This window comes from Rhopalosiphum padi, chromosome 2 (assembly GCF_020882245.1).
Source record: "Rhopalosiphum padi isolate XX-2018 chromosome 2, ASM2088224v1, whole genome shotgun sequence".
Taxonomy (NCBI): domain Eukaryota; kingdom Metazoa; phylum Arthropoda; class Insecta; order Hemiptera; family Aphididae; genus Rhopalosiphum; species Rhopalosiphum padi.
The window spans coordinates 3949553-3974376 of record NC_083598.1 but is presented as its reverse complement, the minus strand read 5'-3'; the positions used below and the strand labels follow the sequence as shown (position 1 = coordinate 3974376).

Below are 24824 nucleotides of genomic sequence, written 5' to 3'. Positions count from 1 at the left end.
TAATAACAATTCGTTAATTGTAAATTGTGTGCTATAATTTAATTTAAATTTAAGAAAATATTTAGTTATCGCTCCGATTTACAGTATGTGTGAACTTTGTCATTGTGGGAATTGGCCCTGTAACATATTATCTTGTGTGTATGAATTTAATGATAAATCATTTCATACAAAAAACAATTTTGATAGAAACGGTCCGTCGCGTCTGCAAAATATATTTCATATTGCTATTAAAATTATATCTTTTATTTATGAGTAATAGCCAATAAGTATGGTAGCTAATATCAGGAATAACAAGGACACACGGCTGAATTATTTGGTGTTTTTTTTTAAATCGTGATCACGCTGTACTTGGCCACCAAAATCTTGGATATAACTTATTCTGCGTTGATAATAGGTCTTAATATGTGGTATAGTTAAATAAATTCCTTATATATTTTACAATATAATCAAGTTTTCTATGTTATCTCAATTATGTGACCTCATGTACTATATATATATATTACAGTATGTAAACATACATTTCTATATATTATTTAAATATCATCATAGTTATTCAAATAAAATTATCCTTATAAGATTATTCATAAATATTATAATTTCAATGAACATATTTTAAATATTTCTTAGCATAATGTTATATTTTTTATCAAGTAATACAACAATTATATAATCTGAATATATATTTTGTTTAATGTATGTGTTTTTTATAGTATAAAATAATATTATTAAATGCTTATAAAGGATTATTAACTTTAGTTTATCTACAAACTGTCCATACCAAAAAAGTTATAATTTAGATTTTAAAAATAACATTATTTTTGAGGGAGAAGCAAATGTATGTTCCCTTAGGAAATACAATTGTTAAAATACAGCTCTCTTCATTGGTCTATTTTGTTATTAGTGCCATTACTAACAACAAAAGTTTGCAGGTATTTGATTAATGTTCAGCTTATGAACACGATATTATATTTTGTTTCAGAGAAAAGAAAAGATTTGATGTATTTCGGCACAGGCCTCACTTTTGTACACTCTAATAACACTCATTTTTTAACCGGAGTAGCGACAAACAATGATAAAGCCAATAATAATACAATCGTATATTTGACAGATATTAAGTACCACGTTAATTGGATACGTAAAATGTATACCAAATATTTAGACCATGTTCGTATATCAGGTTCTACTTACTTATACAATTTAACTATATTATATTGTAATATTTTGGTTTATTTTTGATTCAAAAATAAAATATTTTTTAATGAATAAAACATAATTGGTTTTTGTAGGATATACCATTTTGTATTTTACCAGATGTCGACGGAGTTATATATTCTTATGAAGGTTCGGATAAAATTTTAGCTCCTGGAACATTAATTAATAAGTATCGTACCGTTATTGAGAACTGCGATGTTGGCTATCATAAAGCTTACCCAAGTAGTTTTAGAGTTTGTCAGGGAAACGGTAAATGGACCTTGACTTCCGATAAATTGTGTTTTAGTAAGTAATGTACTGTCATTTTCATGTTATAAATATCACTTATTTAAATAATTTAAGTCCGTATGTTTGGTTATATTTGAATATAATTTTTCATAATTTTAGAAAGATGTCCGCCCCTATTATCAGAGAGTTTAGATATTAAATGTACTCTAAACGGTAACTTTGCTAATTGTTCAAATCCATCGACTCCCGAAACAATAGCTTTACCATCATGTAAACCAACTCATACATTACCAAATGGACAAGAAGAGACTCAAATTGAATTAATTTGTCAGTCTAATGGAATGTGGAATAAACAACTATATAAATGCAATTCAAGTAACTACACGTACCTAATTTATATACATATATTTTATACTAAGCTATAACTATAAACTGTAAATTTCATTTTTCATTTTATATATCTTAATATTTAAGATGAACAAAAACTCGTAAGAGAATGTATATTTTATTAGGCTAGCCATGTGATACAAATGTATTAACATAATATGCTTTATCAAAATATGTATAATTTACTTATTTATTATTGTAATCTATAAAATATTCAAATATATTATTTTAGATTGTGGAAGAGTATATACTAATGGCAAAATATCGATGGCCAATGGTAAAAAAGCTGTCGCTGGAACAGCACCTTGGAATGTTGGAATATATCAATTAAATAAAGATACTTCCAAATATGACTTGATATGTGGAGGATCAATAATTGCTCCAAATTTAGTAGTTTCGGGTAAAGACTAGAGAATTTAAAAAAGGAATACATTTTAATTCAATACAATTTTTAGCTGCTCATTGTTTTTGGTACCAAGATATATTATCTAATAAAATATCAATAAACGACGGTTCATATAAAGTTGCTGTTGGAAAATATGATAGAAATTTCACAGTAGTTGACAATGAATTTACTCGAATAATAAATGTATATTTTTAATTTTAAAGTTTTATCTTATGATATCCGTATAACATTAAATAACAATTTTTATAGATTGAAACTATTTACTTAAATGAACATTTTTCTGGAGCTCATGGTTATTTTGCTAATGATATAGCTGTTATTGTGTTATCGAATAGAGTTGCTTTTAGTAATGTTGTTGCGCCTATTTGTATCGATTGGAGTGGTAAATACAATATATTGAATGGAGTTGAAGGAAAGGTAAATTTTTTGTTTGATAATTATATAAAAAACATACAATTTTTGCAAATATTTACAAATTGTGAATGTAGCCAGTTATCTTTGGTAAAGTTTCCCCCTCCATTAATTTCTTCACAATTTAGTTGTGAGGACTCTTTAATATTTTAAAAATGAATTATAATCAATTATTTAGAAATTGCGCTCAAAAATTTGCTGTTTCTGCCTTGTAATTTTAACGAATTTAATTGGCGCTCACTTCACGCATATAATATATCTTTTTTGCCGGTTTTTAAATTAAATTGTTGTCGTCTTGAGTACTTGTATAGAAATACTATAAATAATTATTTAAATTCCGAAATTGTATTTGATTTGTATTGAATTTATAGTATTCTTTTCAATATTGACCAATAAATAATCTTTTTAATCGAATTGCTAAGCTACTAAGCCTTATTATAATTGCAAATATGAACGAATATTAAAATTTCAAACATTCGCGATTCGCACATCACACATACAAAAGAAGCTTAATATAATATATCATAAAATTATAGAACAATAATAAATTATAATATAGTTGTATATTTCAAATCCATTTTATACTTTTTCAGATTGTTGGCTGGGGAAAGACAGAAATGGGTACAGCAAGTTCATTTTTATTAGAAACTTATTTACCATACCTCGACCAATATTCTTGTCGAGATACTTATACGAATGGATTTGATATATTTGTAACTCTTGATAAGTTTTGTGCTGGATCCACGTTGGGTAAAAAAAATATTGAATTATCAGTATTATGAAATAATTGTGCTTTTTTTTTCAACGGCAAACTCTACTTATAGGTGCACTTGTATTTAACACTAAATGTTAAATGTGTATACGTATTTTAAATAAAAAGACTTTTAAAAGTTATTTAGTCAAAATAATTACATTTATGAATTATTATAAAGATATTAATTCTCTTAATTTATTAAGTAACCTCACTTTTTTTAACAATATACATGATTCAATAGGTATTTATCATGGGCAATTCGAATTTTTACATTTCTTTACTAAATTATTAAAGTGGTATAATTCTATGCCAGTTACGTTGGCTACATATTATTTTAATATTTCTACAAATTCTTTAATTTTGTATTTTTGTATTTGTAATTTCTGTTATAAGTGAACTTATTGAAATTCAATTTTTTACATTTATTGAATATTATCTATTTAGCTTTAATATTTTGCAAATCATTAATGCTTAACAAATCATATTATTTATGGGATTGTATTTTGTTACGTCTATACTCTAAATATTTTAAAGCTGATAATCCATGTATCATAAAATTAATACATAAGTTCTCATAAAAATATTTATTCAGAAGTATTGTAGTTTATACGACTAGTTTTTTACACCAAATTTCTATAATTAGCTCAAAAGACCTAAATACATAATGAAAATATAATATAATATATTATAAAATAATTTGACTTACAAACATTTTTATACTTATGTGTGAATAATTTTTATTGTATAACTAAGATAGTTATTTTTAATTTAGAATAAGTAGTGAATGAAGGGAACAACGCTACATTGATGTAGTCTCAACTTTATTATTCATCGTAAAACAAACTTTGTTAAATGGAATACTTGTACGATATTCAATAACACTAAATTATTGTGTTTAAGGTGAAATCACCAAACCAAACGGATAAAATAATATTGTATTTTCACTAAAACAAAGAAACTAAAAATAACTCATATAACAGTATACCAAAAAAAAACTAAAAAATTAATATCTGCCATAATGCTCTATCCATAATATCATACATAATAAAATCATCTCAGACCGTTGTTTTTTAGAATACGGTATTCGCTACAACTGTGTGTCGTATAATTTGTAAAATTTCTTGTTCATTTTTTTGGGAAGTTGATTAATTGAGTGATTCATTAAAGATTATTATTGACTTTAATATATAATTAAAATTCAAAATTTAGTATAAAAAAAGAGTCATGGATGAATTTCATTGAGTTATCAGCTAACAGTTATGTTTTTTATTATTTGCATTAAGTGGTTATGTTATATAATGTAGTATTATTTTACTATCATGTTTCAAATCATCTCTACCATATTTTGGAAGGTATATAATATGCTATATCACATACTCTTATAATGTGCTGCTTTTACATAATTATTGTCAGTTATAAAAAATGTAAATCTGGATTACATAAACTACTCAATAACATTAAAATGCTTAATTTATGTCTTATAATTAATAAAATATTTTTAGTTTCAGAGCAATACTTGGATGAAGGAGATAGCGGTTCAGGCTTATCATTTTTACACTCAAAGTCTTATTATTTAACCGGTGTATTGAGTCTTATAGAATCATCCTCCAATAACTCAATTGCACTCTTTACGGATATTAAGCACCATATTCTATGGATTCGTCGACTGTATAATAGACTTAGCTAAATACAATAAGAGTTGGAAGTCACATACAGATAATTCCTTAAATTATATATGTATAATCAATAATTACCTTGTAGCAAAATGCTCTGCCGACAATCATAATACATTTTTTTTTTAATATATCAATGCAATATTTTTGTGTCAAATTCTATTTTTATATAATATCTCATTATATAATAACTTTAATTTTGTAATCATACATTTAAATTATAAAACTGAAACTGAGAAACATAAATTTTTTTACAAAATTTTGGTTTATATTAAGATTGTTATTAAAATAAACGTAAAAACGTATACATATTTGTGAGATTTCTTGTAAATATGTATGTTTATACATTTGTGTAAATTTGATAGTTATAAAATGAGGATACAAGAAAATACAATGATTATATTTATTAACAATGGTTATTAAATGTTTATTGAAAAGTCGTATAACGTGTTCAAAAAAATAAAAAATACATCTCTTAACGACGTATGTTCATGCTTTATTTTTTATAATTTCTAAGAAAAACTTATCGTATTACAATTATTCATATCTGATTGTACAATAATTAATTATTATAATATATACCGATCGAGAACGAAATTGCATCAGACTATTTATGAATATGCACTGATTTCGTTTAGATTATTCAAATGTTCTATATGAACGCGTACGTCTTTGATCACCGGAACCGGATAATATGATAATATGTATATATTTTAGCAACATCTTCCCTGAAATCTAAAGTACAATAGTACAAACGATTGACAAGTTCTTATCTAAACCAAATTAATATTTTATCGAAGATATTGAGTAAATGGGTAAAATATTGAATAATATTTTTATTTGTATTTTTTTTTACTAATTAATAACTTCATGCTTGTGTATGTGAGTGATCGTGATTTTCAACAGCGTATAAACCAAAACATTAGATTTTTAAATATTGAAATAACTAATAAGTAATATTTAAAATTATCAGTTAAATATTTTGTAGCGACTGGATCAATCCAATATCATTTAAAAGATCAAATAGTAATTGATGAAACAAATAACGCAATATATGAGATGGCTAATTATCAGTTTCCTTTAAATAATGTAGTAGATCTAAATACATTTGAAGGTAATATAAGTGGGAACCAACAGTTCAGAACTCATTGGTAATATATCAATAATAGAAATATAACACTTATATAATAAACAATATGTTTATTCCAAATTAAAATTATAAGTTAATAAAGTATTATCCTTGAATAATAGATCCGTGATTTGGAAGTTTTAATGAAGAATCTTAAAATATATTGAAAATTTGGTTTTTTTTCAGAAAAAGGTAATAATTTTTATTTTATTCTGATTTTCACAGAACATATCAGTTTTACCAGAAATTGTGTAAGAACATTATTTATAGACAATATTTAAATATACAATTTAGATTTCATACAATTTTATGCCTAATGCAATATATTTTGAATTCAATTGGAAGAATCCTAAAACTACCCTGTTTATCAATATTCAACCCGCTTGCGGCACCTGAAGGCGGTTATAAATCATCACCAAATTTAACCCGCATAACTTTCGTATGGTAATAAAAAAATTGGGAGGGTGAGAAATCAAAAATATTTAACTTTCCTTAACCATATTACTATATAAGGGCCACCCTAATGAAGATATCTATGTTGATTAAAAAATTGTATCGACAAATATTGATCTATTAACATTAATAATTTTTGAAAGTGATACAATACTGTGAAAAATACTAGATGTTTTATCACATTTATTTTATATTTTTGTAAACCCATTTAAAGGACTTATTTTTAGTTAAAATATTTTGCCTTCTAGAAATGTATTGCTTGTATTATTACCTCCGTCTGTCACCGCCGGTTAGCGAAATAGCACGACCACCCGCATTTCCTCTTACTGTACGTTGTCGCGTTAGAACTGGCGTGCACCAAAATATTATATAAGTTTTAATCGGCGTTTATTTTAATATACAGTAGAACCTCATTAATCACGACTATATGGGGCTCTAGGTTGTCCGAATTATTGAAAGTCCGGATTAAACAAAATAACCAAAAATCTTAAATTATAAATTAAAAAAAAAATATATTGGATATTAATTTATTATTCAAACTAAATATAAATACATATGTATGTCTTACAATATTTAACCTAAAAATACATGATACATAATACATATAGGATATTTTTAGAATTCGTTTTCTCGTTTATTTTAATCTATGACATAAACTAGCGTAATTTACGTATTATAAATGGCTGTCCGGATTAAGCGAAGTCCGGACTAATGAGGTCCGAATTAATGAGGTTCTACTGTATTACATATTCTTATTATTGGTAATATCGAAATGACATATATAATTATAGTTTATTTGTTCTACCAAAAGGTGTCGAGTACCCAACGACTCTGAAAATTTGACGAATATGCTGAGAAGTTGAAGTTATCATTATACGAGGTCATAAATTTACCACGGCTTTGATGTTGTGAATTCAGTGAAGTTTTTGTCGATTAGTGCTGTTAGTCGTAGTCTGTTCAACGTGTATTCTAGTTGACAAGTTGAGTCTTACTATATTTTATATGTAGATAGTATGAAGCCGGTTTGTAAAACTTATTCGATTGTATGTTATTCGTGATACAAGACCTTGAATATTTCAGTACTAACGCTTATTATAAAATATGTTTTTGAGTTCCGAGATTCGTCGTAATTTCATTACACTATCAGCATCAACTACGTATTAACATCATAATATTATAGCAATTTAAAAGACCCAATAGTATGTGTTCAGTGTTGTTGTAACGTTGTATTCGTTTTAACGGCTCTTACATACTTGTTATCTTATAAAATTAATTAATTCTCTCCAGGTATTATCAGTGTTTATTATAATATTTTGTTCGTTAATTTACGACGAAATTTGGATAAGTGTTAAATGTATTTAATTTGTTATAACTAATATACATAAATTGATTGTTGACATTAAACATGTAGTTATCTTAATTTTAGTTCTGGATTGACTATGACGGTGATACATTTCTGGTTGATATATTCATGTCTAATTTTTGGTAAGTGATATCAATATTAACAATATTATAATAACAATAAAAAATAATATCGGGTTATAATGATATTCTATAATGTTAAACTTTAAAAGCTATAATAAAATTACATATCTATAATAAGTGTCTATGAGTTCTGATTACAAAAAGTACTTGTATAAGTATAGATTCATAAATAGTAATATATTTCGTGTAATTATACTGAGCTGTCGTTAACACCGATAATTTCGATGAACACGAATACACGAAACACACACATTTTACTGTATAAGCATTTTACCGATTTCGTCGTTTTCAATAAAGTGATCGCGTCGAGTCATCAACTCTAAAGAATCCCTTTTAATACGTTTATATAATTATATGTGTACATAATAATTAGGTATACGTGCGACTTTAAACAGTGGTGTTGGTGTATCGTCTTTTATATAACGAAAACCACATTAACTTTTTAAATAATCACAGTGAGTTAAACCGTTCAGGTTACGCGTGTATTAAATCAGAATTATCAAACTAAATTTATTTTTGTTTACCGAGTGTAAACTACAAAAACAATTTATGAATTTACCTCACTCACTTAAATGTTTATTACCAGACACTACATAATATTATATCTCCGTTGTTTGTCCATTAGTCGATCATAAGAACTTATATGACTAGTAATAGTTACATGATATTATAGCGTTCTTTTTTTTTCGTCGATCTAAATCAGCAGTATACAATTAAGTTTGTTTATTCAATTAATTTATCAAGTTAGTTTTGTCTAGTGTATAAACGTATGAGGCGTGTAGGTGCAGAGTACTCGATGACTAATATATTTTAATGTGCTTTGCCAAGTTACCTATGTGTGGCGTCTTCGTCCTTCTTATCGTAGACCTGGAGTAATAAATTTTCGACATCTTTTCTCTTATGTCAACTAACTACTTAGGGAAGTTCTTTTATTAGTCATGAATATACGAAACGCACACCATAACATATTATGCATTTAATGCGCATGTAGTATTATGTATAAAAACAGATTTGCGGGACGATACAATAAATAAATACATAATAAATGTTTTAATGCTTTTTAAAAACATTTTATTGAGTGCATTGTTCTTTTTATAATAAATAATAATACCAACATCAAGATTGTAGAACATAATAATTTGTATAACAGTCATAAGTAAAATTAGAAAAAAATATAGGTTCACCAATAAAATATAAATGTATTATTAAAAAAGAAACTAGAATTTTTAGTAAATATATATTATTTATTTAACACAACTGTTTATTTTTATTTTATAAACGTATAAGGCGTATAACTAATCGAAAAATAAATGCATTCAGTGTCGTCTATTGGCCTAGGGGGCGTATGCAAGGTAGTTATTTGCCACTAAATATGATTTTAATAGAAATCTTATATTGAGTGATCGTTGGTAGGGAACTTGTGACTATTTTCCATTTTTCTATTTACAAAGGAAATATATTTCGATTATGTAGGTCCTACGTAAGTGCTGATATACTTTTGTCACAAAAATTATTATTATTTATTTATAGGTTTAAAGGTGCATTATTAATGGTTGTATACGTAAGATGTATTATGCACTCAAATCGACTTTCAAAATAAAAATTCTAAAAAAAAAAAGTAATCACATTTAAATTTTAATTAATAAATACTTACCAAAGAAACTTCAATACTATATTTTAATATTGTACTATTTTCAGTTACCTTTTTTGTATATATGAATTAATTATTCAAATAGTAATGTATATTTTAGTGTTGTATGGAATTTTTTTTTTTTATGATAATGCATAATATAATGCGATATTTTACAAAGTAAACAATATATGTGAAAAGTATTATATAATATTAATTCTGATTATTTTTATGTGTGATAATATTAATCCAATAAACATTATTATTGCATTTACTTTTCAAACATTTAATTTATTATAATTTATTATTTCAGGAACTGGAATTTTGTGTGACCATAAACTTGAAAGACGACAAGCTGGTGCCAGATGCTCAAAGTAAGTTATTTATTGTTGTATAAATTAACAGCCATTTTTTCTAAATTTCGAAAAGATGGATAGTTGGGTTCCTATAGCTCTAAGGTCCATAACAAGCCTCGTCGTACAATTTACATCCACTACATACATGCATTAGGTATACTTAATATTAAATGTAATCGTGTGTTTCTTATCTTTTAGTGATTATAAAGAACTAATATCCATTATATTTTATTTTTATTGTGTAAAAAATAATGTTGCTTATTAAATCATCAACATTTTGTTCACCAAGTATTTTCAAAGACACAAGAAATATACAAATGTACAATAATTGCACATATTATTTATGTTACATTAAACCCACTTAACTATTTAATATTGTTGTTGTGTAAATTGCAGCATCTATTATTATTCGATAATTATTCGTTGTTAGTGTCGCTATGAGCATTTCGCTCACACAATTGCCATTTTAAGAACCACTGGTTCAAATATTATTAGATTTTGACAATATTATATATATGTTTCATTTAGTTATTTACTAAAATGATTACGGAAAAATATTAAAAGCTATAAATAAACTGACAAGGTTATCGAAGCCCAATTTTGCCATATACGGATTAATACCGTGTAGTTAGTACTCGCGCCTCACAGATCGCCTTATCGTATAATTTATAATTATACTGTTTTTATTTTCGGTTTATTTTTTTGTTATTTTATTAAAAAAACATTATTTGTTTATGTAATATGCTGTTCCATATGCAAACTTAAGCTATATAATAAATTGTAATTTGTAATTATAGACCTAAATAATATTAATAAATTACAGGACTTCAAAAAATACTTTTAGTTGTTCCGATGGACAGTGTATTGTAAGATCGTCAGTTTGTGATGGGCGGAAAGATTGCTCAGATGGTTCAGATGAAAGCAAAGAAATGTGTAATCGATACGAGTACGGAACGAGCAAAATAGGTATATACAAATATTTTTATGACAATTAATATTATATTATAATATTAAAATGTATTCCGTAATATTCTATTTTATATTTAATTTTTAATTTTCTTAACTATTACTAAATTTCAATAATTTTGTTTATACTATAAAAATTAAGATTTAGAATGAACAATATAGTCCAGGGAGTTACAATTGCGTAAGTTTGTCTCTTTTAGTAGCACGAATGCATATGTTAGAACAGCGGTTCCCAACCTGTGGGGCGTATACACATCGCTGGGGAGGCGCAAGCAGTCATCACAAAGTAAAATTTTTATTTATCAAATGTAAAGTAAACAAAAAGATTATAATTTTTTCAATTTATATGTGGGGGGGGAGGCGCGAGATTTTTGAAAATCTACAAAGGAGGCGTAGAATAAATAAAGTTGGGAACCACTGTGTTAGAATCATTTCGTTTATTAAAGATATTATTTAATATTTTGTATTGATAACATAGTAAATTAAGTAAAAATGTAAAAAGTGTGTGTTTCTATTAATTGTATTACCTATTCAATCAGGAATATCAGAGATTATAAAAATATCTTTTAGGAGACTTAAATTCTGTGTATATTATATCCAAAAATATGTTTATCGCATAATATGAATTCTGTTATGACTACGGGCATTTTAACGAAATGGCCGCAACTCAGATATATTTACCTACAATTGGCGTGACCTATTATAATATTATCAAGTATTATATTTAATTATCTCAAAAATCGTACAACTAGTATGCAGCAAAAATTAATAAATTAATAAGGTTAGATTAGGTATAATCTTTTTATGTAAATTTTTATGCAATAGGTGAGTTGATTCCCGAGACCTTTCTCATGTATTAGTTGATTCCCGGGTCATTAATGGGTACGTACGAGTTGATTCCCAGGTCATTATATATTTTATTCACTAATCAGTAAAATATTCGGGAGTAACCAAATTGGTTCCCGTTTGAAAAAGGTATTTTATTAAGTTGAGCCGAATTGGTTCCCGTTTGCGTACAGGTAATTTTTAATTTAATACAAATTGTTGCGAATCGTTCCATTCAAAGCTGAATAAAGAATTTACAAGTGCCCATCCTAATATATTTTATTTTATGGAAACTTTAAATAGCATTCAAACATTAAATTACATAAAATTTCGAAGTAATAATACTAGAAAACTAACTAGCAAACAACAAAAAACCAACAAGTACTTGGAAAATTGTATGACTGATTATATTAATAAGACTATAGTTGACTTCCAAATCAACGATTTAAAATTGTATATATTCTATCTTTTTTTTTATAACACACATTAACGCACATTTTTAACCAAGCCTACTTTTAAGTTGACAGTCCTAAGCTATTAAAATTGAGAAGGAAAATGTGCGTAATTAAACGGGAACCAATTCGGCTTAACTTAATAAAATACCTTTTTCAAACGGGAACCAATTCGGGATGTGGGGTTGGAGCTCGGGAACCAATTCGGTACCAGCCAAATATTCAGGCCATTAGCATATTAACCTAATCTCAAAATCTATAAATATTTGAACAGGTGCGAGTGTCATACCGTGCAAACTACAGTGATCAACGAAATATTTGAACGCTATAGCTCGTAAAAGATCTTTTGTTTGTCGGGTAGCAAGAAAAATACAAATGGTATAATATACGTCATCTTTAAATCCGTGAATGGTAAAAAGTTGAGTAAAGTACTTAGGGCAGACATTAAAAGTTCCATCCATATAAATGTCTGTGACGTCACATAAAACGTTCAAATTACGTTCAGTAGAAAAACCTATAATGGAACTCCCGCTATTATTAGCAAATATAAACTGTTCATTGTCATTATAGTTGTGTAGTTCATAGATTCTAAAATTGCATGTGTCTCCATGGCGCTTTTTGGCAGTGAAGGATGAATAGTAGAACGATCTCGATGTATATTATGCCGTACTAGAGATAAGTCATTATTAGTTAAAGTACTTTTATATCTCCGTGTTTCAACTCTCTGCGAATTAATATTGAAGGCTTCGCAAAAACATCTTCAACAGCTTTCCTTTTTTAAGGAATTGCTCAGCGCTTGCCGCTCACTAATATTTTCGTTAATTTTGTCATGCTTATGATCTGTGTTGCTTTCTATAATCTTATTGTTATCGATTTTTAAATAACACCTACTACGGTTTAGACTTTTCACTCAATATAAATTCCATATTTATTCAAAAATGTACACTTCGAAAAAAACACAACGACACAATTTATGTTGAACTAATAATGGTTGCAACAATACTGGAACACTCCAAATATTCTAGATTATGTTCAACTATAAAAACTGCTATCTAACTATCTAAAATCAATTATCATGATAAATGACATATATGTTATATATATATATACGTAGGTAATAATAATGACGATAATCTTTGATAAAGCGTTCGACCAACACGCATTCGCGTGCGACGTGTAATGATTTTTTTTTTTTTTTTTTGTAAATTCGCGCGTGGTCTCGGTGGACATATGAGCGAGATGTGTGTGACGGTCGAACTATTTATACGGTCGTAAACTCTTTACTCGTGCAATCTATTGATAATCGATGTACAACAATAGGGAATCAACTCGTACGCAGCCCATTTTTAAACCTTCAACATATCTTGAATTTGGTAATATTTTAACTTGTAAAATTGTATACATTTATTAATTATTATCATCTGAAATATAACGAAATATAATATTAGAATGCGGTCGAGTATATAACACTAGCAATTCAGTATCGACCACCAATGATATGAAAAAACTTATTGGAAGAGCACCATGGACTGTTGGAATATATAAGAAAGAAATAAGGAGTTCCTATTATATTTATGTGTGTGCAGGATCAATTATTGGTCCAAAACAAATCGTATCTGGTAAAATCTTTACACATTGTATTTACTAAGAAATTAAAATTAATTCAATAATATTTTTAGTTGCTTCATGTATTCGGGAATCATCCTATTTGCCTGCCAAAATATCAATAAAAGACATGTTCAAAGTTGCTATTGGAAAAAACCTGAAAAGTTTCCATACAAAATTCGAAACAGTTGACAATGAATTTACTCAAATAATGGATGTAAGTTATTAATTGTATATTAAAGTTTGAAATATTGTTAAAAAAATTTTACAGGTTGAAAGTGTATACGCGCATGAAAATGTACATGATGAAAATAAACAATTGGAATATAATATAGCTGTAGTTGTGTTATCAAAAAGAATTACTTTTAGTGATTATGTGAAACCTGTTTGTATTGATTGGAGTGGTAAATACAAAGTAAAAAATGGAACTAAAGGACAAGTTGGTTTAAAGTATTATTAATTAAATATTGAAATTGTGATGTAATTCAAATTAGTTGTATAAGCTATCGTAATTAGCCCTTGTAAATTTCTATGTTAAGCTAAATTCCATGATTTATAATATTAAAAATTGTATCAAGTCGTACTTTCTTTAACTAATAAATTACACCCAGTGCCAACACGTATAAATAATAGTAGTTAATATTATACTTTATCGTTATTAATGCAAATTTTATATACTTCAACAGATTCTTACTTGGAAGTATGGGGAAGAATCCTCTTTATCAGAAACATCTTTATCATATTTCGACAGTAAATCTTGTCAAAATAAATATAAATCAAAAAAAATGGTATATCCTATGACTAATGATACGTTTTGTGGCATGTCTGAAATAGGTATTTAATATTTAATTGTCAATAGTTGCCTTGAAATCTTTATTTTTTTTAATTAACTTACCCTAAGTTTATTATAAATTAAATATTTAAGACTAAATATTTTTAAAATGGTTATCACACTGTATATGACCATCACAAGTTAGGAAATAACTTATCACATTTTTAATTGTTCGTTAATCAATGAGGATAATAAAATAACAAATAGTTATTCATAGGTGGTATTATTAAATAATTTATGTATATTTCTTAGAATATAATAATAAATCAAGTTTTACTACGCTATTTAAATTAGAAAATAGATCCTCATGAACTATATATTAATACTCTATAGAATCTATAGTATAGATCTTGATTAAAATGTATACAAATATAATTTGCACATCTATTAAAAATTAATATCGATGAAAAAATACAATAATTCACGTTATTGTGTCAGACATTAGTTATACTTATATTTTATTATACAAATACTTCCAGGATCCTCTCAATAGACACCATAATGAATCAATGAGAATTAAAAAAATACTCTATTTATAGTAAGACCAATAAGTAACAGTATCTTAAAATTTTACTCAATTAATCCGGAGAAAACATATATACAGTTGCTCAAAAAGCCAAGCGGGAGTAGGAGCTTCGGTAAATTGGAATTATACAAAACTTATATATATATATATATATATATATATAAATTAGACCTTTCCTTTTCTCATAATACAACACAATATTAATTCCATACAATTCGTCAACGTGCTAAAGAATTATGCAATGCGTATACGAAAAACATACTATATGTAGTGAGGTAGTCTAGCTAGGGCATACAAAGAGTAAACAAGTGCAACAAATTTTTAAGAAATTATCACTCTGTTTTCATATCTTCAATGTGGGTAAAAGTTAAAAATATATCCAAATTAATATTGTTGATAAAATTAAGACCAAAAATATGCAATAATAATAATAAAAAAAACAATACTAAATTATATAATTTTTCAGTATGCGTTTATTATGTAGGATAACATTTTTTTCATTAAAAGATTATATAAAGAATTATAAATTTAAATTTATTAGCAAAATTGTCTACACCAAAATAGTTAAATATTAGATTTTAGTACATTCTTTGGGGGGGAAAGAAGGGCAAAAAACAGTTTCCTTGGGGCATAATATTCTTAAGACAAAGCTCTGTTTATTGGTTAATTGTGTAATGAATGGGTACCATTACTTACAATAACAGTCTGTAAATATATATTTAATATGATATTATAAAAAAAAATATTTTTGTTTCAGGACAAATCGTTAATTTATATTATTACGGCTCAGGACTAACCTTTGTACACTCTAACAATTCTCATTTTTTAACTGGAGCAGGACTTTACATTGAAGACACAGAAATTGAAAATAGAACAGTCGTACATTTTACAGATATTAAATACTATACTGATTGGATTCGAAACATATATATTAAAAATTTAGACCATGTTCGTATATCAGGTTCTAGCTACTTATACATTTTGGCTATATTATTGTTATATTTATTTCTAGTTTAGATTCGAAAATAAAATATTTTGTAATGAATAAAAATCATTTCATACCAATTATTAACGTTTAAAATTTTTATAGGATATACCTTTTTGCATTTTACCAGACGTTGAAGGAGTTATATATTCTGATGAAGGTTCAAATGAAATGTTAGCTCATGGTACATTAATTAATCAGTATCGTACCGTAATTGAGAACTGCGATGTTGGATATTATAAAGCTTACCCCAGAGGTTTAAGAGTATGTCAGGGAAATGGAAAATGGTCCTCGACTTTCGATAAATTGTGTATTAGTAAGTTTTGTATTGTCATTTATGTGCTATAATTATTATTTATTTGAAAAATTGAATTCCGTGTATTTGGTTATATTTGATAATAATTTTTCATGTTTTTAGAAATGTGTCCGCCTCTTTTATCCGATAGTTTAGATATTAAATGTACTCTTGATGGTAAGTTTACTAATTGCTCAAATCCGTCGACTCCCGAAACAATAGCTGTACCATCATGTAAACCAACCCATACATTACCAAATGGACAAGAAGAGACTCCAATTGAATTGATTTGTCAGTCTGATGGAATGTGGAATAATCAACTATACAAATGCAATCCACGTAATTTTGTTTTTATCACGAGACAAATGTATTTAATTAATATATTATATTTTACTAAGCTATATCGATAAACGAATTCTATTGTTTATTTTCTAAATTTTATATATTACGTACTACAAACAATCGTATTACTAATTTAGATATAAGATTAGTTAAATTATGTATATTATTTAACTTTTAACATCATTATATATTATAAATATATTTAACAAACTTATTAATTATTATAATTTATAAAATATTCAAATATTAATTTAGATTGTGGCAGAGTATATAATAATGGAAAAATATTGATAGCCAATGGTAAGAAAGCTAATGTTGGAACAGCACCTTGGAACGTTGGAATATATCGATTAAATAAAGCGAATTCAAATTATGACTTGATATGTGGGGGATCAATAATTTCTGCAAATTTAGTCGTTACTGGTAAAAAAAACTATAATATTGTGTATTTACACAAGAATGAATATTAATTAAATATATTTTTTTAGCGGCTCATTGTTTTTGGTACAAAGGGATATTGTCTAAAAAAATATCAATAAACGATGATTCATATAAAGTTGCCGTTGGAAAATATGATAGAAATTTCACAGTAGTTGACAATGACTTTACAAGAATAATGAATGTAAATAGAATTAATCTTAAAGTAGACATTTTATAACAGTATTTATATATAAATTTAACTAATTTTATAGGTAGACATTATTTATTTACATGATCTTTTCACTGGAAATCAAGATTACTATGCTTATGATATAGCTGTAATGTTGTTATCGAACATAGTTTCTTTTAGTAATGTTGTTGCACCTATTTGCATCGATTGGAGTGGTAAATACAATGTGTCAAATGGTGTAGAAGGAAAGGTAAATTTAGTGTTCTTTAATGCTAGATTATAATATACGATATTTGAAAATTTATGAAAAATATAATATAATTAGTGTTAAGATATTTTATGAATAAATTAATAAATGAATTAATCCTCAGAACTTTACAAATTTTGAAAAATGAATAATAATTAATAACCAATTATTTGTATATTGAGGGCTTAACAATATATTTTTACTTCCTTGTAATTTAAAAATAATTATATAAATTTAAATAAGAAATAAACTTATTAAATTTAATTGAATTTATATTATTCCTTCCAGTATTACCCATTGTCAATTTGTTTGTATAGCAAAAACCGTTAAATACTTTTCTTTATGATTTATAAATGTTGATAATTTCCAAGAAAAAAATTGAAAAATAATCTCTACATCGAATTCTTAAACCACTTTAAACCTTATTTTATTTGCATATCAAATCTGATATTTTTAAGTATTCACACCTACAAAACAAATATTAGTATAGTTAATTATAGAATAATATAATAACTATAAAAATAATATAATAAAATTGTGTTTTTAAAATCTTTTAAATACTTTTACAGATTGTTGGCTGGGGAAATACAGAAAAAGGTACATTAAGTCCAGTTTTATTAGAGACTTCTTTACCATACCTTGACCATGATTCTTGTCGAAATATGTATACCAATGGATTTCATATATTTGTAACTCTTGATAAGTTTTGTGCTGGATCTGCGTCGGGTAATAAAATATTTAATCATCACTACAATTAAATCATTTTATTTTTGTTTTGCACAACTTACTTTATATGATTAATTGTATTAAACATTGCAATTTTAAGGTGTATTCACATTTTAAATATTAAATTATTTAAGTATAGTTTTTTCTGAGTAAATTAACTATTACTAACACGTAGAAACTACAAAATAACTCATATAATTCATTGCCATTCTTTACAAAATATTCTTAACAATAAATCATTAATAACGTTGATGAGGGTAATAAGGTTTGGAGAGTTGGTAAAATGAGTGATTGATTAAAGATTATTGCTGACCTTAATTAAATAATTTGAATTCTAAATAAAATATCCATTATGAGATATGGTTGAATTTCATTAAGTTATCAGCCAAACTTTTTTTTTTCACAATTGGCATTGAATGGTTATGTTGTACAATATATTATTATTTAACAATTATGTTTCAAATCATCTCTACCATATTTTAGATGGTATATGTGCTACATCACATATTCTTATAATGTGGTGCTTGTACATCGTTAGTTATAAACAATATAAATCTGCTCAATAACATTCAAATGCTTAATTTATGTATTATATATAAAATATGTTTAGTTCCAGGACAAGACATGGGCGAGGGAGATAGCGGTTCAGGCTTAACATTTTTACACTCAAAGTCTTATTATTTAACCGGTGTACTGAGTCTTAAGCAAAAATCTTCAAATAACTCAATCGCGCTTTTTACAGATTTTAAGCACCATATTCAATGGATTCGTCGACTGAATCAAAAACATAGCTAAGTCCAATAAGATTATGGTAATAACATACAAGTAATTTCTTTTAATTATATTAAATAATGATTTTGTAGTGTTGTACTGATTTACCGACGAACATCAATTTTATGGCAAATACAGTTTTTACATATCTCATTATACAATTACTTTAATTTTTTAATTATTCATTTAGACTATAAGATTAAAACTGATGAACACGCATTTTTTTTTACAAAATTTTGGATTATATTAAGATTGTTATCAAAATAAACAGTAAAACATAGTTTTAAATAAATTTGTTATTGATAAAATAAGATGATAAGAAAACATAATTATTATATTTATTAACAGTTGTCACAAAATATTTAAAAACAATATTTTTTGCTGGATAATGTGTTTAAGATAATATAAAAAAATATCTACAGTAATTAACGATGACGTATGTGCTTCTTTATTTGTTATGTTTTTAAAAAAATCGTATCGTAATACAATAATATATTCAAGCTAACTTAATGCTATTTATATCTGAGGTCGTTTATTATAATATATACGTTCGAAAACGAAATTACATAAGATTGTTTATGAAAATGCACTCATTTTGTTTAGTTTATTCGTCAAGTTTTCTACACAATCACGTTCAGTCTTCGGTCACCAGATATTTTTTATTGTATTTTAATCTACAGACAACTTGTCATCAGTTCTTATTATTTTTCCTTGGGCGGTAGCACTCCTGTCCCATAGCTTTTTCCACGTGAATTTTCCATAATTTTCCGGTCCCGATATTTTTTAAGTTTTTCTATTTATTAACTTACAAGTTACAATTCCATAGGCACAATAATCGACAGAAGAATAATGATAAATTAATGAATACGTATGATATATCCATTATTATTGATACTCATGATTAAAAGTAACTTATTAAGTTAAAAATTAATTTGAAAACCTAACCTAACCAAACCTAACCGAGTTAACGTTTTACATTAATTTTTAATTTTAATTCGTCAATTCCCAGCCTCAGTTCTTTTATTAATACACAATTCCAAACAATAAGCTAGCATAGTGAATAATAAAAATATATTTGTTTCTGTGAAGACTATCCATTGGCTATTCCTATTTGAACTGCAAATAATATAGCATCTAGCCCGAAGCACACGTGGCTGTTTCACGCCACATTCGATTATTATTGATGTATAATATTGTAATTCACGTGGATCGCAAGACAACTGCAGTTCGAGTGCAGCTTCGATAAGTTGTATGTGATCACAGAGTTTTATCAAACAACAAGACTATCATCGTAAAAATTCACTTTTATAAAATACCTAGTGTTATTATAGGTCAACGAATGCCTAGTTTGGTAAGTTTAAAAGTTCAAATAGTCGGAGACGAACAGAGGAATGTGCAATATATGTATAAAACAAAGTCAAGACAACACCTGGTGTGTGTAGCTCTATAACCTATTTATGTTTAATTATGAAAATGCTATTATGAAGTAATCGTCTCAATATTTAATATATACAGCATAAATAATTTAAATTTGGTTTTTTCTGAGCTAATTTGTATTCAATAAATTAATTATAATGTAAATAATGAGAACTATCAAACACAATCAATATCACAGTTATTATTTTTATATTAATATAATATAGTTGATGAATCACTGTTGGATTTGCACGTCTTCATTGTCGTCCCAAATGTAATAGTCTTTTCACTACCAGACCAAAAATGTATTTTATAAACGCCCACACATATCGTTCAATCACGTGATTACTATTATTGATTTAGTGTAAATCAGCAGAATAATTCTCGTCGTACAAAAACTGAATAGGAAACGCAATCTACATATACAACACATAATTTGGAATTATTACTTATATTTATAGCCAACATTACTGTTATAGTTACAGATATAATATACATATTGAATTGTATATAATTCTTGAAAACAATTAAGTTATGTTTATATTTAATTTGTTTATTATGCATATTATACGTGTGTATTATATTATTATAATAGAAGATAAAAAAAAATATGGGTTTTTACTTTTTAGGGCTATAATACAGTGGGCTTGTACGACGTTTAAAAATTTTAAAAACATTTAACAATGAAATTATACTGTTTATCACATATCACGTTCACCAAAAAAAGTTATACCATAATGCTAATAAAATAATTAAAATTATAAAATCGTGGTTCATCAATAGTTATTTAGAGCTAAAATTAAATAAAAATAAACATATAATCTTTAGTATTCATTATATATAAATCGTGATATACAATGGCAATTAAGCTTCTAAAATATTTCTCGTCAATAATATTTCGACTAATTATTGTTTTCTAAATAATATCAAAAGAGTTTATTCTACCAAATATCTAGGAATATATATTGGTTAACCTAACCTAACGTACGAATAGATTAAAAAATAAACTTAATTCGTAAATTAAATTATTTTATGTTTTTAAAGACCTGCGATATATTCTCGACAAACAACAACTTAGAATAATTATATGTATTTCCTTAGTTCAATCAATAATTGCATTTGGTATTGAAATATTGGATGGTGCCTATAAAATCCACTTGAACAAACTTAAATCGAATATGAATAAAATTATTAAATTCATCTTAAAAGTTTCTATTCTGATAAGTACTAAATGTATTTATCATAAATAAATGGCTTGGACTTTGATAAGCTATTTTCTAAAATGTACTTTACTAATAAGTTTTAAACATAAAATGTACTTATTACCATCTTGTAACTTTAATTTATTATAATACAAGATTTAAATTGTATATGAATGCGATGTTCCAAATTGTAAAAAGAAATTTAGTGAAAACATTTTCTTAAATCGTGCAATTTCATTATTTAGACAAATGGAAATAAATATTAGTCAGTTCCATATTTTATTATTATAAGCATTTTAAATAAACTATAATATTAAAGAAGATTAATTTATAATAATCTTATTGAAGTATATATAAATATATAACGTATATATGTATACTATGTAGGTATAATATAACATATTAACTAAGCATTTGTAGAAAATTATTTTATGAACTCACACCTTCAACAACAGAAAGGTGTACACACAATTATAACTAATGTTATGTAACTAAAATATTGTATAATATGTTTGTTTGTAATATATAAATTCTATTCTAGTACTGAAATTAAATACTTTATATGTGAATTTAAAAATTTCATTATCTTGCAATTTGCATATGGCGGTAAATTGATACTTTAGACCACATTTTATTTGGGCTTATAATATGATATCACTGTGATGTTTCGTCCTTTTTAGAAGATTATCACGCACCCGCCACGGCCGGCAGTGGAACACTTCCGTGGTGACTTGAGAGCCGTACTGCATGATATATAGACACGCCGGTATAACTCGTAGATTTTTTACAAGTTATAATAACTTAGAAAAATAAAATAATCAATAATTTGGTGGGTAATTACTAATTAATAGGTTCATTATGTTAAATATCATTGTTATTTTCAAAATTATCACCTAAACTAGCATTAAAAATCATTAATCAATCAACGTTCCAAACAACTGAAGAATAAGAAAAAATTATTTTATTTGAATATCATTTTCATCATCTAAGAATTCAATACAAAGATCAGAATGGCAAAACAATAATTTTGTCTTGAAAATGAAATTATTAAATCATTACAATAAAGTTATTTTATTCTAACAAAATATACACTATAAAAACACAAGAAATATTTATCATGATATTATGTTAAAAACAGTGACAACATTTAATATAAAAAGAAACTCGTATTCTAGGGTTATAAAGTGGTAACTAACTTTTTCTCCTTTTTAATTATTATTTTATGAATATTGAATATTAATATGATTTATAAGTTACAAAAATTAAAGTAACATGATTGAATCAAGTAACTCAAAGACCTTTTTTTCCAAAATTATGTTAATTATTTTTCATGTACCAGGTACAAGGTAAATTTAAAATGAATAACTAAAGTACATGTATTATAAAGATAGGTACAAATTCTAAAAAAAAAAAAACATTAGCTGCAGTAAAAATTGGAACGATACAAATTATTTAAAACTTGTTCACTTACTCACTCAATATTTTTTTATCAGATACCAAATACCTAAGTCATTTATCCTTTTGCGGATAATAAAAATGTATCAAGGTGGTAGTAAATAGTAATAAAGCATGCCTATACTTTCCGTCGCTCTGATTTGTATACTTTAAATGATTTTTTAAGACAATAATTTGTTTATTTCATTAGTTAATCGGTAAAAATACCCAAAGAGGAAATACCCGTGGAAAAATACGCCATAAAAAAATACCCCAGAGAATTGGATAGTTAATTAATATAATATATCACACTATAGTTGTCTCTTATGAACGGATAGTTAATAATATTATGTACAAAATGGTTCTCAGAAATAGATGATTATTACTTATGTAAAATTAAATAACTACATAATAATGGTTGAAAAATTCAACCTTAAATATGTTATATTAATTATTATTTATAATTATACAAATTGTATTATTGAGTCTTACACAAATAAATGAATAGTATACAACCATTAAAAAAATAATAATTTAGGAAATCATAATTTACGATAGCACACGCGACGATTTACATGATATCGGTGTTTTTATTATCTATTTCAAAATATTTTTTAGGCATCTATGACTTGGAACCAGTCATTGATGTTATTACCACTAGCAAAAAAGTAATTTGCAGTAATCTAAACAATTTACTGTATACACAGTAAAAACATATAACTAAACTATATTAATAAATTATGTTTAACTTTAAATTAATGGTAGTAAAATATTACTTGAGTAGCTAAAATGTCATATAACAGTAAAAATTATGAACTTTTTTATGAATAAAGTGGTGTAAATCAGTTAATCAGTAGGTTGACTAATTAATATTTTGCTATTGTTAACTTCAAGGCGCTAATATCGAAAAATAGATTTCCTTTATTACTAGTAATAATATCCTACCTGCAGGTTAGCTGTCACAATGTCACAAAATAACTAACATGACGTTTTCGTTCACTGCAACTGCGTCGAGTAATGTAAGTTATTATATTTATGCTCAAGTATTGTGATTTGTGAATGTTAAATATTAAATACAATACCACCGTTTTTTTTTCGGTTATTATTTCCTCGGGTATTTTTCTACGGGTTTTTCTGCCTCGGGTTTTTCCTCGATTCATTTGATTACAAATCGTACAAGTCGGTTTTACGTGTAAAAAAGTGTGAGGCGTGTAGTAGATGCCGTGTACTCGGCGGTTCTGATACATCTGCATATTTTTAATAAATATATGCTGTACTGAGGGCTTCAATTATACGTGTGGCATTTTGTTTCCTCTTCTCTCAATACCGAGATTTATAAATTGGCCATGCCCCCACCGTCGCGTACTTGGGAAGTTGTTGTTGTCGACTTGTGCCGTCAGAGTCTGTGTATTACAGTGCATTACAGTAGAGGCTTACTATTATATATGTAGATAGGTCAAATCCGG

At 26.2% G+C, this 24824-nt stretch overlaps 1 protein-coding gene across 1 annotated transcript in view; it reads left to right on the top strand.

Annotated features, from left to right (window-relative positions):
- Positions 1-19895, top strand: part of LOC132922661 (uncharacterized) — a 37972-nt gene extending 18077 nt beyond the window's left edge. Inside the window, exons 11-32 of the mRNA XM_060986289.1 lie at positions 1600-1815; positions 2060-2227; positions 2283-2416; positions 2483-2650; positions 3238-3394; positions 4901-5080; positions 6060-6222; positions 8080-8138; positions 10082-10142; positions 10948-11090; positions 13816-13986; positions 14047-14189; positions 14244-14411; positions 14659-14806; positions 16088-16278; positions 16421-16631; positions 16734-16949; positions 17208-17375; positions 17441-17574; positions 17645-17812; positions 18379-18535; positions 19146-19895. Of these exons, the coding sequence (XP_060842272.1) occupies positions 1600-1815; positions 2060-2227; positions 2283-2416; positions 2483-2650; positions 3238-3394; positions 4901-5080; positions 6060-6222; positions 8080-8138; positions 10082-10142; positions 10948-11090; positions 13816-13986; positions 14047-14189; positions 14244-14411; positions 14659-14806; positions 16088-16278; positions 16421-16631; positions 16734-16949; positions 17208-17375; positions 17441-17574; positions 17645-17812; positions 18379-18535; positions 19146-19330 (3509 nt within the window). The 3' untranslated portion in view covers positions 19331-19895. The remainder of the gene's footprint in view (positions 1-1599; positions 1816-2059; positions 2228-2282; positions 2417-2482; positions 2651-3237; positions 3395-4900; positions 5081-6059; positions 6223-8079; positions 8139-10081; positions 10143-10947; positions 11091-13815; positions 13987-14046; positions 14190-14243; positions 14412-14658; positions 14807-16087; positions 16279-16420; positions 16632-16733; positions 16950-17207; positions 17376-17440; positions 17575-17644; positions 17813-18378; positions 18536-19145) is intronic.
- Positions 19896-24824: the final 4929 nt, after the last annotated feature.